General features: G+C 33.4%; 1 protein-coding gene across 1 annotated transcript; it reads right to left on the bottom strand.

Annotated features, from left to right (window-relative positions):
- Nucleotides 1–263: 263 nt before the first annotated feature.
- On the bottom strand, nt 264–17,152 carry LOC123703922. The gene is made up of 4 exons (XM_045652110.1): nt 16,752–17,152; nt 10,935–11,104; nt 1,857–1,974; nt 264–403 (listed from the first exon to the last, which is right to left on the bottom strand). Exons 1-4 carry the CDS (start codon nt 17,026–17,028, stop codon nt 267–269), a joined length of 702 nt encoding a protein of 233 aa, XP_045508066.1. The 5' UTR covers nt 17,029–17,152; the 3' UTR covers nt 264–266.
- Between the last annotated feature and the right edge of the window lie 587 nt (nt 17,153–17,739).

Here is a 17,739-nt window from a genome sequence, read left to right as displayed (position 1 = left end):
AAGTATAATAACTCCAGTGACAAAATACTATCCTACTATAATATTATAAATGCGAAAGTTTGTATGGATGTATGGATGTTTGTTACTCTTTCACGTAAAAACTACTGAACCGATTATAATGAAATTTAGCACACATATAGAAGGTAACTTGGATTAACACATAGGATAGTTTTTATCTCGGAAATCTCACGGGAACGGGAACTATGCGGGTTTTCCTTTGCAAACGCGGGTGAAGCCGCGGGCGGAAATCTAGCATTTGTATAATATTATTGTACACGATTAACTGGTTCTATTTTCATATAATGTCCATACGGGGTACTGATAGTTTGAGGTCCGCCATATTGCTCATAAACAACGTTTACATTCTTCGCGTCAGTACCCTGGCCTTCTCTGCTCCAGGGGGCTGAAAAATAAAAAAATATTAGTAGGTTTAATTGAAATGAGGTTTAATTAGGTAAGTAAATATTGCTAAATTATAAATTTACAAAAATATATATATATCGGCCGGATTGAGACCACCTCCTTTTTTTAGTTGGTTACAAATAATTTAAAATGCGTTTTATTCAATCCTAACTATGCTCTAGTATAAATTTTATGTGTATAAAATATATTATGAAATATGTAATATAGTGTTATATAAACATTTTTATGTAAAATAAGTGTAAGTGTTATTAACTGTGTATGTATGTTTCGATCTAATAAAAGACTTCAATCCAAATGGTTGTTTTATTAATACTACAAAATATTTTCATCCCGTTTTTTATGTATGTAGTTATAGACATAAGGGTAGAAGTTTCGAACAAAAACATAGCGTATAAAACAAATAATTTCTATCTAAATTTCATCAAAATCGGTAGTGTTGTTTATCCTTGTAAGTTGTAACAGATACATTATACACAAGATATTTAACAAAATGCATAAAATACACACTTTATACCTATTGGCAAAATTATAATTTCTCGTCATAATATTTGAACGATCTATGTACAGTATTTTTTTTATTTAATAACATAAATTACCTAGGTACATGAAGTACATTACATGTCAGAATATAGTCGCAATTATATAACGTTTTCCAAATAATTTTTGATAATCACTTGATGATTTCTGAGCTAAATACCTATTATGAACGGTTCCTAGTAGGTTCCCCATTTTCAAGTTATTTTTCTTCTGTAAATAAAAACTATAAATATGGTACTTAAAATATGAAAAAAGGTATTCAAAAGCGAAACAATGTATAATTTTCCTGTTTACATCGAACCAATATTTTTTTTTTTGAAAGATAATAATTTTTCTTTCATAAAAGCGACATCTATTGTCCAATAGCTGTAACTACAAAACTCGAATATGAATATTATCTAGTACTACATATTAAATACATATAATAAACTTATATATAAAACCATATAAAATATATTGATTTGATTATTTATTAATTAATTGTATCAAATCATATCTACATTATTACAATAAAATAAAAATATATATACAATTATGATGACAATATGTTTATTTGTTTTAACGCCATCTAGCGGAATTTTATTGTACTAATATAAACAATGTGTAATGAAGTAATAGTGTGTTCTACTTGACACTAGATGTCGTTATTAGAAAATTTACCAATTTTGATGCGGTTAAATCACAGATCACAGAAATATTTCATCTTATCCTACTAATAATATAAAGCTGAAGAGTTTGTTTGTTTGAACGCGCTAATCTCGGGAACTACTGGTCCGATTTGAAAAATTCTATCGGTGTTAGTCCATTTATCGAGGAAGGCTATATAATATCATCACGCTAAGACCAACAGGAGCGGAGCAATGCGGGTAAAACCGCGGAGCACAGCTAGTACTTACATATAGGTATTTGTTCTTCACCATGTTGTCCGTTATGTATGTGCAAATGTATTTCCTTCTGATGTGGTGACTCCCAGCCAGAGTGGTGGTGGGATTTGGACGCGAAAAGCGCGCCAATCTGAAATTTAAGAAAATGTTTTTAAGAAAATTTATCGTTGAGGTACTATTACGAAGTACATAAATAAATAATAAATAAAAACACTTTATTGCACACACAAACAAAACAAAATCAAACAAAAATAACACACAAACAATGAAGCGGTACAAATAGGCGGCCTTATCGAAGAAGCATAGTAACTCAATGGAATTTATTTAGAAACTAGCGGTCCGCCCCGGCTTCACCCGTACATATGTCGCAATAAATGGTAGCCTATGTTCTTTCTCAGGATCTAAAGATTGTCTGTGCCAAATTTCATCAAAATCGGTTGAGAGGTTTAAGCGGGAAAGCGTAACAGACAGACAGACAGACATGATACAGAGTTACTTTCGCATTTATAGTATTATTAGTAGGGAAGTAGGGATAGTAGGGATTAGTAGGGATTATATAGATAGACGGACGTTCGAACGGATTTTCAATGTGATTTTTTCGTTAATTATATTATTTATGCGAAATTTAACAACAATATTACTCGCATTAAACCAAATACAAAAAATACTGGGTATAGAATATTTATGTTTAATTCCATTTAAACTATTTTTTTTAAGATTACATAAACTTAATTCTTACGTCTATATAAGTTCGTCATTGACACAAAGGTTATATCTTTGGCTTATGTACATACATTTACAATTCACGACCGCCTCCGTCAATATTATTATAAACTAGTAAATAGCCAAAAACGAGCATGACCTTGTAAATTTAAATCTTTGTCCATTTCACATAATATATTTATTTATTTATTTTATTCTTTATTGTACATAATATACCAACATAAATAAGATAAACTATAATTAAATACAATGAAAACACACGGCAAATACGTACTAAAAGGCGGCCTTATTGCTCAAAAGCAATCTCTTCCAGGCAACCCTGATTGGTAAGGAATGTATGCTAGAACGCGACTTGGCGCCAATTCTATAAATAAGTTAAGCATTACATACAATATAAATAATAAAAATGATATATATACAATAATATACATATTATATATATAATATATATATATAAATACCAACCTGGGCACTAAGTTGATCCAGCCCGACTGCCGTGCATTGCCGACTCCACCTTTACCCCAATATTACTCGACTCCGGTTGCATAGATCTTGCCCGGAGTGGCAACGGCGCAAATATTTGAGCGATGTTGCCAAACGTATTCGTGGAGAAATTGATATACTCAACATTTTTATTGCTAAGATCTTGAACTGAATCGACTCCGTAACGGCCGAAATTCAGAAACCCATAAACACTTGTTGGCTCCGTTTTATATACCAAATCCAAAGTCGTATGTTGATCAGATCCATATATATTATCAAAATTAAAGCTTTATTTGATCCGACATAACGAAACTGTATATTAAGTAACGTAGATTAATTTTTCGTAAACACTACAGTACTTGTTGGCTCCGTACACAAACATATTATAGTTAGTTAATGTTCCATACATTTCTAAATCCGCCTAGACTAGACGAACTCGACTCCGTAACGGTTCAAATTTTGAAATGCTCAAACACTTCTTGACTCCGTTTTATATACCAAATCATAAGTCGTATGTTGATCTGTTCCATTTATATGCACTTGCATGACATTGACATGGGGATATGAAATTAGGGCTAGCAAAAATCTCCTGAGTTTTATGGAAGTTGAAGAAGTCGACCGTAATTCAATTGAAACTTATAGAAAACGTTGTGAAACTAAAAATACGGAACCCTAAAAAGATTGATATTTGGACGAACCTTTCGTCATACAGTGACGGTGATAATTCTCAAGTAGTATGCAACCTACAAATAACAACCTACCACTTGAATCAGGGCAACTCTTTCGCGAACGCTTCACGTGATCCGTCAATATTTACTATCGGATTACGATATTTATTGACGTGTAGGGTAGTGTATTGACCGATCAAAATATATCGCTGGATTTCTGGAAATCCTTGTGATCTGATCCCAGGACCTAGATCGCTATATTTATCTTGCCGTCAGTATTGATGGTGTAGGGTGTGCTGTGATCTCTCCCAAGATACATCAGTAAATATCAAGATAATTATCATAATATTTGTTGACGTGTAGCGTTCGCCTTTGCCCTGGTTCTGGCATCAATCTGATAAAATAATTAAAATGTTAGATTTAGGTCAAACAAATGACGACTCATATTCCTGCACAAATTATCCATTGCAGAGTAAATATGAGTGTACGCAGATCGCCAACATGCAGTGGGTACTGCCGGTGGATCGCATCCCGATCTATCGAAGCTAAGTTCGTTTTCTACGAGTTCTACGCCAACTGATACTCAAATTACTTACAGAAAACGGAAACAACCGCTAGAACAAGATTGCAGATTTAGTGATGATATGAAGGATATTCGGTCGGAGTTGAGTCTTATTAGTACATTACTTGAAAAATATGTATGCTCAAATGAACAAATAGTAAACAAAATTCATGAAAACATTTCTGAGGTAAAACCACAAATTACCGAAATTAAATCGTCCAACGAACAATCTTTGAATTTAATTCGTCAAAATACGAATCAAATCAATGAAATTAAGTCATCAGCATGTATGATAATTACTGAACAAAACATATTGAAGAGTGCTATTTCTCAATTAGAATCCCAGATAAACCAGGGTGAGAGTAAAATAAAATCACTGGAATTAAATCTTCAATCAATAAATCAGTCAGCCAACCCATCGGGTTTTACGTCTAAAAATCAACTTCATATAAATTAAAACTTAATCAAGGAACTACGGGACAGAAAGAGCCGCGAAAAAAATGTAATTTTTACTGGTTTCCCAGAAAGACATCTTATAATTCAGAGGAGAGGAAATCTAAAGACAACTACGAAATTTTAAAAATTACCTCACTACTAAGTTCAGACCTACCGAAGCCAGTAAAAATATATAATTATAAATAACCTTAATTCAAACTGTAGTACAGGTCTTGATGGTATTACTACAAAAGCAATTAAATGCATCAAAGAAAAATTAAATCATACTTTAAGCGACTGTTTTAACCAAGCCATAAGTCATAGACGTTTTCCGGACTCGATAAAAATAACGAAGGTAACTCCTATCTATAAGAGTGAGTATTCGGTTTTGCCAGTATTGTCAAAATATTGGAGAAGATTTTACACACGAGATTACAAAAATATTTAGACTCATTTAATTTTAATTCAGTGCGTCAATACGAATTTAAGCCAAAAAGTGAGCTCTGTGAGCGACTATGGACCTAACTATTAAAATAAAACAGAACATTGACGCAAACAATATAGTTTTGGGAGTGTTTATTGACCTACAAAAGGCCTTCGATACCGTTTCTCACGAACTTTTAATAAAGAAATTAACATCAATTAACATTAATGGTAAAGCACTAGATATGCTGAAATCATATTTAAAAAATCGATCACAAATAGTTAAAATAGATAACCACGATAGCATTCCCTTACCAATTACATGTGGCGTACCCCAAGTTTCGATTCTAGGCCCATTGCTTTTTTTAATTTATATTAATAATTTTCAAGATTTAAAGCTAAATGGTCACCTAACACTTCATGCGGATGACACCTGTCTGTTTTATTTTGGTCCTTCTATACATGACATGATAGCGCAAGCACAAAATGAATTAAAATTCAAAGCTCATAAAAAAATTATTCCACCACACGCTCCACTTAAAATTAACGGTGTTGTATTAGAACATAAAACCCACGAGAAATAACCTAGATTTGCGAATCGGCAGCTCTCTGAAAAATAAATTATCAGCACTTCTTAGATCTCTGCGTAATATTACTTCTTGCATACCTCATAAATTACGCAACACCATCTACAACACGTTAGTAAAGCCGCACCTAATGTATTTAATAGAAGTCTGGAGGAGTGCTTACAAAAATAAATTAGCGCCACTCCAAATTTTACAAAAAAAAATCATTAAAACTATCTTTAACTATCCTTTTTTAACTTCTACAAATAAAATCTACGACGACACTAAAATAATGAATTTAAAACAATTATACTTTTATAATACGTGTATGTTCATCCGCAAAGCGCTACATAAAAACATAAATACAAATATTATAATCTCAACATCAAATCGCCGCTATCCTAATAGACGAGCTAGCTATCTTGCCCTCCCGAAGATCCGAACAAATTATGGAAGGCGAACGGCAACATACGTTTCTATAACGGGAATAAATGTCTTTCAACCTTCAAATGGCTAAGGCCGCAAGCGACCAATGGCTGAGCTCGGTGGGCTCTGATTGGCTCATTTGAATCGGATCAACAAGAGCTAAAATGCAAAAAAGGTGGATTTGTATAAAAAACACGTAATTATTATTATTACTGATGGTGACACTTGTGGCTCCGTTCGGATCCACATACGGACGGTGGTGTGGCAATGGATCCACAAATACCAACCGGATCAACAAGTGAAAACGGATCAAATAATTACTAACTATATGGCACGTTTGATCAACATAGTGCCCATGGAGATATCTATATATATATATATATATATATATATATATATATATATATAAATATAATATATACTTTGTTACGCGTGAAAGCAGCTTTCACTGACTCATAGAATGTTATTATTATTTTTTGGAAGTATAGGTAGTTTAAAACGTGTCCATTTTACATTTTTAACCGACTTCAAAAAAAAGGAGGAGGTTATCAATTCGGCCGGTATGTTTTTTTTTTTTTTATGTATGTACACCGATTACTCCGAGGTTTCTGAACCGATTTACGTGATTCTTTTTTGTTCGATGCGGGATGGTGTCGAATTGGTCCCATAAAAATTTTATTCGGATAGGCCCAGTAGTTTTTATTTTATGAGCATTTTTGTCTGTAGGTATTTGTGAATTTTGCAAGTGCAAGTTTGAAGTCGGTTGTTTTTAACGCAGTTATTACTTGTATATTTTAATTTCATACACTCAAATCTCAAATATGTCAAAGAATGTGTTTTTGAGTGAAAACATTCCATGGATTTTCGTCTTCCATAATATGCTTATATTTGAATGACAAATTACCTACATTAAAAGCTCGCTCAAAAAGTATAGTTATAAATTATAATACTAATGAAAAAAATGACTGAATCCTTATCTGGGTCAATTGAGTGCAAACATTCGTACATTGCACGAATGTTTGCGCTAATGCAGGGGATAAATATTTGCTAATGTCCTACGCTTGTTATGTGGTGTGTTGACGCGTGAACGTAGAACCGAGTCTTGCAGGGTTCGATTCCCAGTGAAAACGAAGAAAAAAAAATGTATCGGTCTGGCAGGACACATAAGGCTGTTCACCTACTTGTCCCTAAAGAAAATCTTGCAGGGTGAAAACTTGTCTTCGATTCCCGGTGAAAACAAAGAAAAATATGTATCGGTCTGGCAGGTCACAGGCTGATCACCCACTTGTCCCTAAAGAAAATCGATCAGTGAAACATGAGTGAAACAGATGTATGCATAATGCATCTGCCCCTTTACCCCACTACACATGACTTCACTGTTTAGATTTGTGAGTTTGCGTACCTATTTCTACTACTGCAAGTGACCGTCATTAGTTAGTAAGACTATTTTATTTTTATTTTAAACACTTTATTGTGCTGCCAACATAACAAAAGTAGGTACAATAGAACTTAAACTAGTACAAACAACACAGAGGGCGGCCTTATTACTAATAAGTAATCTCTTCCAGGCAACCAACAGATTGTGTGAAAAACAATATTACTACAGCGGAGGTAGGTAAAAAAATAAACATAAATAGATGATATTAAAAATACATAATATACACACTAAAATAAGATATAATATACCAGGGATGGGGAAACTTTTTCCTTGGCGTGCCAATATAATACTAACGAAATATATGGCGGGCCAAGTTGTTTCATTTTTGGCTATGTTAATCACCGAAATAAAAATATTGATATGTATTTTTGAAACACTAATTTATTGTGCAATATAACAAAATAATTATTGGAATAAAAAAGAAATTGGAAATTGTAATTAAATTAAACTTTTAAGTTAGCTGCGAAGTAGAAGGTTGAGGAGCGCTGGTCTTTGTGGGGACATGTGACATGTGGAACTGTTTTTGTTTTTGCATGATTTCATCATAAACCGGCTCCATTTGTGATGCTGAACATTTTAGTAGTGAATAAAGGTGGTCATCCGAAAGCCTATTACGATGACAATTTTTTCTTAATTTCATTATTGAAAGAGTTTGTTCGCACAAATAGCTTGTACCAAACATAGCCATTATTTTTTGGGCGTGGGCAACTATATTTGGGTATTGTGTCCTAGGTATGGACTTCTAAAATTCCAATTTGCTGGTGTTAAGAAACAGTTGCTTCAAATGGGTATTGCATTGCATCTCAATTAGTTCAAGTTGGAGGTTGGCGGGTGTTTCATCGATGTTGACATTAAAAGGCATCGAAAAAATATTTAGTGAAGGCTCAATTGTCATAAAATCTTGAAATCTCTTCTCAAATTCTTCGTGCAGTTTCATTAGCTGTTGAGCGAACCTTTTTAATTTGTTGTTTGAGACAGGTGATATACTGCTCAGATTGGGAAAATGGGTAAGTTCATTTTTCTCTATACAACAGCAAAACAATTTAAGCTGCAATTTGAAGGCTTTTAAATGTCCCCAAAGCTCATCTAAGAATTGATTCTTGCCCTGAAGCTTTGTATTCAATTTGTTTAAGTGCGACAGCAAATCTGTGAAAAATGCGAAATCAGCAAGCCAATTTTCGTCAGACATGATCTTAAAGTCGTCCCATTTGCCTTGCACCGTCAGAAAGTCTTGAATCTCCTTTCTTAAGTTCCACACTCTCCCAAATGCATTGCCACAGCTTAACCATCTCACTTTAGTATGGTAGAGGAGATCAGAAAACTCGCTTTCGGTGGATTTTAGAAATGCTTGGAATTGTCGATGCATCAAACCCCGTGAACGTATTGTGTTGATAAGTTTAACAACCACACTCAAAACGGGTTGTATGTCAATAGCTGCTTTACACAACACATCTTGGTGTATGAAACAGTGCAGAAATAATACGTTATTATTAGGGTATTCTTTGCAAAATATACCCATAAACCCCAAATTGCTACCCACCATATTTGGTGCTCCATCCGTGGTTATGTTACATAATTTGTCCATAGGCAAGTGAAACTTTGAAAGACCCTCAAAACAAGAGTCGTAAATATTTTTTCCAGTGGTTTTTCCTTTCAAGGATTGTAAGCATGCTAATTCTTCGGTTATGTTGAATTCTGAATCAATTCCTCGAATAAAAATCAGCAATTGGGCAGTATCGCTCACGTCTGTGCTCTCGTCCATGGTTAGAGAGAAGTATTCAAATTCGTTACAGTTCTGTTCCAGCTGTGACGATAATTGTGCAGCGATGGCGTCAATTCGATCAGTTATCGTTCTCCGTGATAAAGCTAAAGATTGAAACTCTTTACTTTTTTCTGGACAAATAATGTTGCTTACAGCCACCATGCAATCTTTTACAAACTCACCATCCGACAAAGTTTTATTGCTTTTTGCGATTTTGTAAGCTACAACATAACTTGCCAGTGTTGCAGCTTTCTGAGTATCAGATTGCTTCGTGAACATGTTCTGCTGTCCACGTAACTTATCTTTTTGCCTTTCAACAAAGGACTTTCTCTCTGCCTCTGTCATAGACGAATATTTCGCATTTGCATGTTTTTTTGAGAAGTGTCGAGACAAATTAAAATCTTTAAAAACTGCAACTGTTTCATTACAAATGAGACAAACTGGTTTGTCTTTAAATTCTGTGAAAAAATATTTCCATGACCATTCTTCTTTAAAAACTCGACACTCAGAATCAACTTTCCGTTTTTTGGTCGTCATTTTGCTGCTGTAACAAAACAAGAAAACCAACATCACTACATCGCTCAAACATATTTTACAATTAAATCATTTTAAGACACAAAATGTGATGAAATTTATGCTACTTGTATATTATTATATTAACAAACTGTTTTCAGAATTTACATACAAACAACATGATAACATCTTACCTTGTGGATTTAAAAATGTCACCACTCACCGTCTGTTAAGCGACTGTTGTAGTTTCGTAATTAAGAATATACGGCGTACAATCATGCGATCTGAACTAAGACAAAACTCCGACTGCGGATAAAAAATGTACTCTGGGACTGCGGCGGCCGGCGGTGCGGCGCGGGCGGCGTGGATACGGGAATCCGAGGCTGGGCGCGCGGGAGGGGTGTCCGACGTTCGGACCGCACATGCACAATTGCACAGCACATGCCACGACCCATTTGACCAAACAATTGATTGTTCTATGCAAGCTGGCCATTGCCAATGAGAATGAAATTACTAACAATACGAAATATTCTCTTGATTTTTGTTTGATGGTCGCGGGCCGGATTTCAAGCCTTCGCGGGCCGGAGATGGCCCGCGGGCCGTAGTTTCCCCATCCCTGTAATATACCATACCAAAAGATATATACAATATATACATAATAATAATTATAATGCTATAAATAAAATAAATATAATAATATATTAATACATCATAAAAATATAAACATAATATACTATAAAATATACTACAATTATACAAAAAAACTATATCGATTCAAACGCAAGATTTAAAAAGTGGTCACGTATGAGGCTCTTAAATTTAGACAGAGTTTGAGCTTGCCTTATGGGAATGGGTAAGGAATCATAAAAGGAATCGTAAAAGAATCACCATAAAAGCGCGTGCGATGGAAAGGTGTGCACAGGACAAGCCTATCCACTGAACGAAGGGAATAGCTTTCACAGTGCAGGAAGTCAAATTTATTTTTAAGGTATGAAGGAGTCTTAGGGTCAAACAGGACACGATAAAGTAAAGACTATGATTATTATCTACATGAAATACAGATTCTAAATTATAAACTCCTGTAAACATACCTTAGCAGCGCCAGCGATCAACAGCAGCTTCAATATGAACAGCGTTACCGCCAAAGTTTTAACTCCCACCAGAGCGGCCACTACCGCCCACGTAGACGCGGCTCCCATTTGGAAAGCTAGTGGTATGAACGCCTGGATCATTTTCTTGAAGGGACGCCCGAAGGTACGACCTGTAAGGTAATTGTAAACTGGTAAAGCTCTCTACTGCATATCTAGATATACCTATAAAAATGAAACCCGTTTCGCGTTGTCACGGCATCACGTGTGAACGGGTAGACCTATTTCGATAATTCTTTTTTATTATATTCCTTGAAGTACGAGGATGGTTCTTATGTAGAGAAAACGTAAATATGTACCACGGACGAAGCCGGGGCGGACCGCTAGTTGTTAATAGTAGTTGTAATAGATTTTTGTAACCATTGACCCACTGATTTTCAAACTTTATAATAGTAGCTCCCAGAAAAAAAAATATAATATAATTTATTTTTTTAATTATTTTTGTATCAAAATCATACCTTACTAGCTTTCCGCCCGCGGCTTCGCCCACGTTTTGAGAGAAAACCCGCATAGTTCCCGTTCCCGTGGGATTTCCGGGATGAAACCTATCCTATTTGTTAATCCAAGTTATCCTCTATATGTGTGCTAAATTTCATTGTAGTTAATAGGTTCAGTAGTATTTGCGTGAAAGAGCAACCTACTCTTGTGTGTTTGTTAAACAAACACACACACACACACACATCCTCACAAACTTTCGCATTTATAATATTAGTAGGATGCAAATACAAACTACGAATTCTGTGAACTTTAAACTAGGTATAAGGTAAACGCAGGTATTAACGACCCCTCTAAGGCAATTTCAAAATCAACCATATTTTTTAAGTATACTGGTTCTTCTAAAGATTTATAATTTCATTTTATATGCTAGTGTTATGTATAAAAAATGTATTAATTGAAGCAAATACATTCTAATAAAGGATTATCTTGTAAAAAATAATTTACAATGTGACTTAGTCGATTGTTGCTATTACCGACCCATAAAAACGGCTGTGAAGCTATTAACGATTTTTATGCAGCTATTCCCGATCGTATGTGTGAGGAAGCCTTTTTCCAGCAATGGAATGTATAGAAGCTAGTGATGATGATGATTACCGATCTTAATAAAATTTAAAATTTAAAATTTAATCTTAATAATTTTTTAATTAATCAACATAATACTATTAATATATGTACATATATTAAATTAAGGATTTCAAACTCTAGGATATTTCGTTATGCTATTTGATTGATTGCTTCGGCGAGTTGTGTTTCACTGAATACTTTTCGCCGCTTTCGTGGCTCCATATTTCTGGAAAAAATATATCTAATTATATGTTTTATGTTAATTTAACCTAAAAAAAATATAATTTTTAATAGGCACCTATTATGTCATAAAAGTAATAAAAATATATTTGCACGCTCAATTAGGAGCGGAATGTTTAAGGATCAATATTATCTGTATATACAAACATCTTTATTCTACATTCTGCAAATAAAGCAATTTGAATTTGAATTTGTAGATGAGAAACTAAACAATCTATATTCGATCGGTAATAGCTTCCTATAGTTGCTATTGCCGACCCACATGGGTCGGTATTAAAGTATGTAAGTATAAACCTAAATTGTATTACCGACCCATAAAAAAATGGTTATTTTAATTCATTTGACCATCAGACTATAAAATAGATTATAATTGATTAATGTCATACAAAATATGAACAAATGCATATTGTTTAAACAAAAAAAAAACAATGATTTACTACTGTAACTATTCGATAGGGATCCTCGAAAATATCATAACTTTGTATAAATTGACAACGCTAAAAGACACAACACTAGACAAAAAAGTTTAGTCGCTAATAGATTTTTATGAAGACTCATAGCTTAGATTTAAACTGGTCCATAAAACCACTTGTGTTAGTGTGATATAATAACATAAAAGAAAATAAAACAAAAAGTTACGTTGCTGCCATTGCCGACTTACGGGTCGTTGATACCTGCCACGACTTAAACTGGTGAAGCTAACACCGTCCCATTTTAATTTTAAGTTTTATCGTTTCAAATTACTTTTTATTAATAAAATGTTGTAAGAAATGAAAAGTTGACACTTAAATGCATTGACATTTAGTAATATAAATTAAAGTATAAATGTCATTTATTTGTAAATGTCTTAAAAAGATACTCACAGTACTTACCCGAAGGAACAACGGAACAGTACGATACGTCCTGCTTCCACGCTACCCCGCAGCAACTTACGCATTTTAACTCTTTTTTGCTCAGTTACTCACTCTAACGTTAAAGTATACGATGCTCAATTAATACATTCGTGTATAACTTTGCCTACCTATAGCTAGAATAGTTCTGGAAACGTTTAAATTTCGAATTACTTTTATAGGTCGGTAATACCTTCAGATTTTCGATGGGTCGTTGATAGCTGCGTTTACCCTAGATTATTTTTTTAGCTTAGTTCACAGACGTTATGTGTAAATAATAAATACACAAAAATAGTACATATTTAATGTTTCTTTAATCATTTTAAGTATTGAAATAAATTATAAATACACGTGTTCTGCACTTCTGCTTTTCCACGTTTTTCCTTTTATTTTTTCTTGAGTCGTTGTATAGAATGATAAAAAATTTCCATGACAGTAATCTAACAAGGCTGTACTAATTAGAATATTAATTAATTTTTGTTTTCTCATTTTAATTGATTCAAATCAAGTTAATGGTTTGGTTTATATTATTATCTTCAACTAGCTATGCTACGCGGTTTCACCCGCATTGCTCCGCTGACCGCTCCTGTTGGTCTTAGCGTGACGATATATAGCCTATAGCCTCCCTCGATAAATGGGCTATCTAACACTGAAAGAATTTTTCAAATCGGACCAGTAGTTCCTGACATTAGCGCGTTCAAACAAACTCTTCAGCTTTATAAATATAAATTATAAGTATAGCTAAGTAAGTAGTTGTTTATTTTCAGTGGATCTTGTTTCATTTTGGAATTATTAGTTCATAAACCTAGCACGCTGGCCAAGTGGGGGTTGGTAATTGTCATAGTTACTAAGTACTTACATAAACGCATGTCAACTATTAACTATTCTGTGCGTATGTATTTGAATAATTCACTACAAAATTGCGAAACAAATTCCGATTGGACTTTTTACATATAATTTTCTATAATGGTGCACACGATCGAATTTCTCTCAAGCAGATTAATAGAAATCTAGGGCATCGAGAGACCCTAATTACATATTGATATTTTCTTATTGAGGGAAAAACTCAATTGTCAAAGTTATTACTTTTTTATAAAGTCTTATAAAATTGTTCATTGTTTACGTCATGTACAGCTGTGTAGTGTCACGGTGTTGCTGCCGAAGCTTTTCCGAAACGATTTTCAGAACAGTTTTTATTATTTTTCTATTTTTAACTAGCTGTTCCCGGCGGTTTCATCCGAATTGCTCAGCTCCTGTTGGTCTTAGCGTGATGATATATAGCTTATAGCCTTCCTCGATAATTGGGCTTTCTAACACCGAGAGAATTTTTCAAATCGGACCAGTAGTTCCTGAGATTAGCGCGTTCAAACAAACAAACTCCTCAGCTTTATAATATTAGTATAGATTAGTATAGATGTACCTATATCCATATTTATTATGATTTGTTACATAACATTAGCTGTCCCAACTCCTAGAGGCTAGAATACGATCTGCTTTTGTTCAACTATTTTTCGAGTTACTACCTAGGTAAGTATATAGGTATATAACATCAATTAACTTTATATTTATTTATTTTATAACTAGCTTCCGCCCGCGACTCCGTCCGCGCGGATGTCGGTCTTCGCGTGGATGGTTTATTTCTCCATTTTGAGTAACTCTGACAATGACATCTTATAAATATCTATTGGACCCAAATACGGCTAGGCCTATAATAATACGCAACGTGTGTTCGCGGTTCTACAGAACAACGTCTATGGATAAAACTAAAAAATTAAGATTAAATTTTTTTCTGCGTATTTTTCCAGGATAAAAAGTATCCTATTTTACGCCCAGGATAATAAGGTATAATTATACCAAGTTTCATCGAAATCGAACCGTTAGTTTTCACGTGATGCCTGCACATACAGACAGACAGACAGACAGACAGACAGACAGACAAAAATTTTTATAATTACATATTTGGGTTTGGTATCGATCCAGTAACACCCCCTGCTATTTATTTTTTCAATATTTTCAATGTACAGAATTGACCCTTCTACAGATTTATTATATGTATAGATAAAAACTAATTAATTTATGATGTGTATGTGTGATGTATATTTATTTTCACACGCAACTTCGTCTGGACTCAAAAGGAATATTTTTCGTAATTGCTGTATTGGTCTAATCAATAATTGCAATTGGTCGTAATAATAAAATATATTTGACTAGCTTTCCGCCCGCGGCTTCGCCCGCTTTGTCTAAAACCTAATAAATTATATACTAAAACCTTCCTAGAGTATCACTCTATCTATTTAACAAAACCGCATCAAAATCCATTGCGTAGTTTTAAAGATTTAAGCATACATAGGGACATAGGGAAAGCGACTTTGTTTTATACTATATAGTGATTTATAATAAATTACTTAATGCTTTCGTACACAGACAAGAAAATAAACGCATTCTCATTTCTTAAAAAAATTAAGTTCCTGTAATTGGACTTTTCTAATAACAATTTGAATTTATCAGAGCGAAAATACCACTAATTTAATGTTCGATACCGAAGAAAAATTCAAGTAGGTCTTGCGGTTTTTAAAGGAAATACAACGCGAAATTTAAATCATAAAATAATTTTTCTTACAAATTCATAAAATTATTTTTTCTTTCTTTCTAAATTAATTTTAACCCGTCTTATAGTGTAGTGCTAGCTTCTAAAGTTGAGAGTAACACTGATTCGATTTTAATCGAAAGATCGACCTTACAAGACTTTCAAAAAAGTCTTTTTTATTATCAATTTATCGTGAAGGAAGAGCATCATAAGGAAACTAAAATTTCAGAACAAAAAGATCGACATGTGAGTGTGACATCTACCAACCCGCAGTCCGCACTTGGCCACCGCGGTGGTGAATTAATCAAAACCCTCGGAATACAATATAAATATAATGTAAAATATAAAAATATAATGTGAATTAATTGATTCTATTAAATATAATTTAGGTAAATCAATTGATTCTATTTTTTATCTGTATGAAAAGCGAAAATTAAATAAAATTCGTAAACGATTCTCTCTGCAGACGAAAATATTGTTACATAGGTAATATGTATTTTAACTCAAATATACCTATTTTATTTGTTCAACTACTTAGCAAAGACTTAGCATGAAAGACAGTTAACTGTTAAGATAGTTATTTCACTTTTCGATAATATCTTACACTTAGAATCGATCTAGTCGATAGTCGATACAATATAATATGAAACGCGATAAATTAAAATCTTTAAATTATGAATATCAGAAATTTAATACCTTCCTCTTTTCTCTTTTTCCCTATTTTAAGATTTCTAATTTCGTAGAATATTAATATAACAGATTTTTGCAACTTTCGTTTTCATGAGTCACCTTACGAATGAAATACCTATCTGTAGATTGTCGTCATTTTATTTTAAAGCCTTTTTAATTTAAGATAATAATAATAGAAACATTATTACTATTATTAATTATAGAAATAGTTTAATATCAACTATATGTCATTATTATTTAAAATCCATAGAGCTCGCAAATCGCAACATTTACTATTTAATATTTACTTACCAACTGAGGTATCCTGCATGCTGGATCTATCCTCATTCGTCCCATAATTAGTTCTCGTTAAATTATAATTATTCTCACTAATATTAAATACTTTGGCATTCAAATAGCTATTAATTAAACCTACGTCACTTGCACTATTTAATTTTGCCGCGTAACTGGGACATAAAAGTAAAAACAAACCAAGGAAAGTCAACCACAAATTCATCTTTCTAGAACCTGCTAGTAGCAAAACGTGAAAACAGGGTATGAACCACTTTATAATATCTTTTATATCCATCGTTGAATTTAAGAAGGGATTTTATAACACAAATATTGTGGGGTGCTCAACGACACATACGTCATCTCGCTACGGGCGCCGTGTCAAAACTGACAGGGCATTCCCATTTCCCGCCATTTCTTCTTTCTCTGACCTCGACTTGTGTCGAGTACACACGGTCTATTACAGACAACACAGAACTGCGATTTTTAACTTTCGCTTTTTAGCATGCATCCCGGTGACGTGATCCAAATGCGCAAAGAATATCCGTAACTAAGTTAACGGATTTGAAAACTGTGGAAACGACGAAAGTGTCCCCTTTAATTTTCTTTACGTAACGAACGAACGAAAAGAATAATTTTGCATTTAAGTGTTGGGAGCTGGGTTTATTTTTTTGTTAAGCTAAATTTGAAAGTTGCCTATCAATCATCGTTACGAAGAAAGTTTCGTGAAGATTGTATTTCATTAATAACACATATTTGGTGTAATTAATATTTATCACATTTCCTTTTATTTAATAATTCCAATAGGAATATCTCGTCAAGCAAGATTCCTAGTGATGTGAATGAGTACCGTTGTTCTGCAGGTCAACGGAGTTCATTCACCAAATTAAATAAGTGGGTAATAATTGTAATAGGATAAAAAGTAGGTGAGCTAACATTATCTAGTTGCCTCGGAGATTTTGGAATAGATGTTATATTAGGAATATAGTTTATGTTTCAGGTAAATTGA

This window comes from Colias croceus, chromosome 28 (genome assembly GCF_905220415.1).
Source record: "Colias croceus chromosome 28, ilColCroc2.1".
In the NCBI taxonomy this organism is placed as follows: domain Eukaryota; kingdom Metazoa; phylum Arthropoda; class Insecta; order Lepidoptera; family Pieridae; genus Colias; species Colias croceus.
This window is presented reverse-complemented; position numbering and strand designations above follow the sequence as displayed.

Excerpts from the sequence above, each read along its gene's own strand:
- LOC123703922 (XM_045652110.1), bottom strand. The coding sequence starts at position 17,028 with ATGGATATAAAAGATATTATAAAGTGGTTCATACCCTGTTTTCACGTT. Across the intron at positions 11,105-16,751 it reads CATGCAGGATACCTCAGTTG|GTCGTACCTTCGGGCGTCCC; the intron begins GTAAGTAAATAT and ends ATTACCTTACAG. Across the intron at positions 1,975-10,934 it reads TGATCGCTGGCGCTGCTAAG|ATTGGCGCGCTTTTCGCGTC; the intron begins GTATGTTTACAG and ends CTTAAATTTCAG.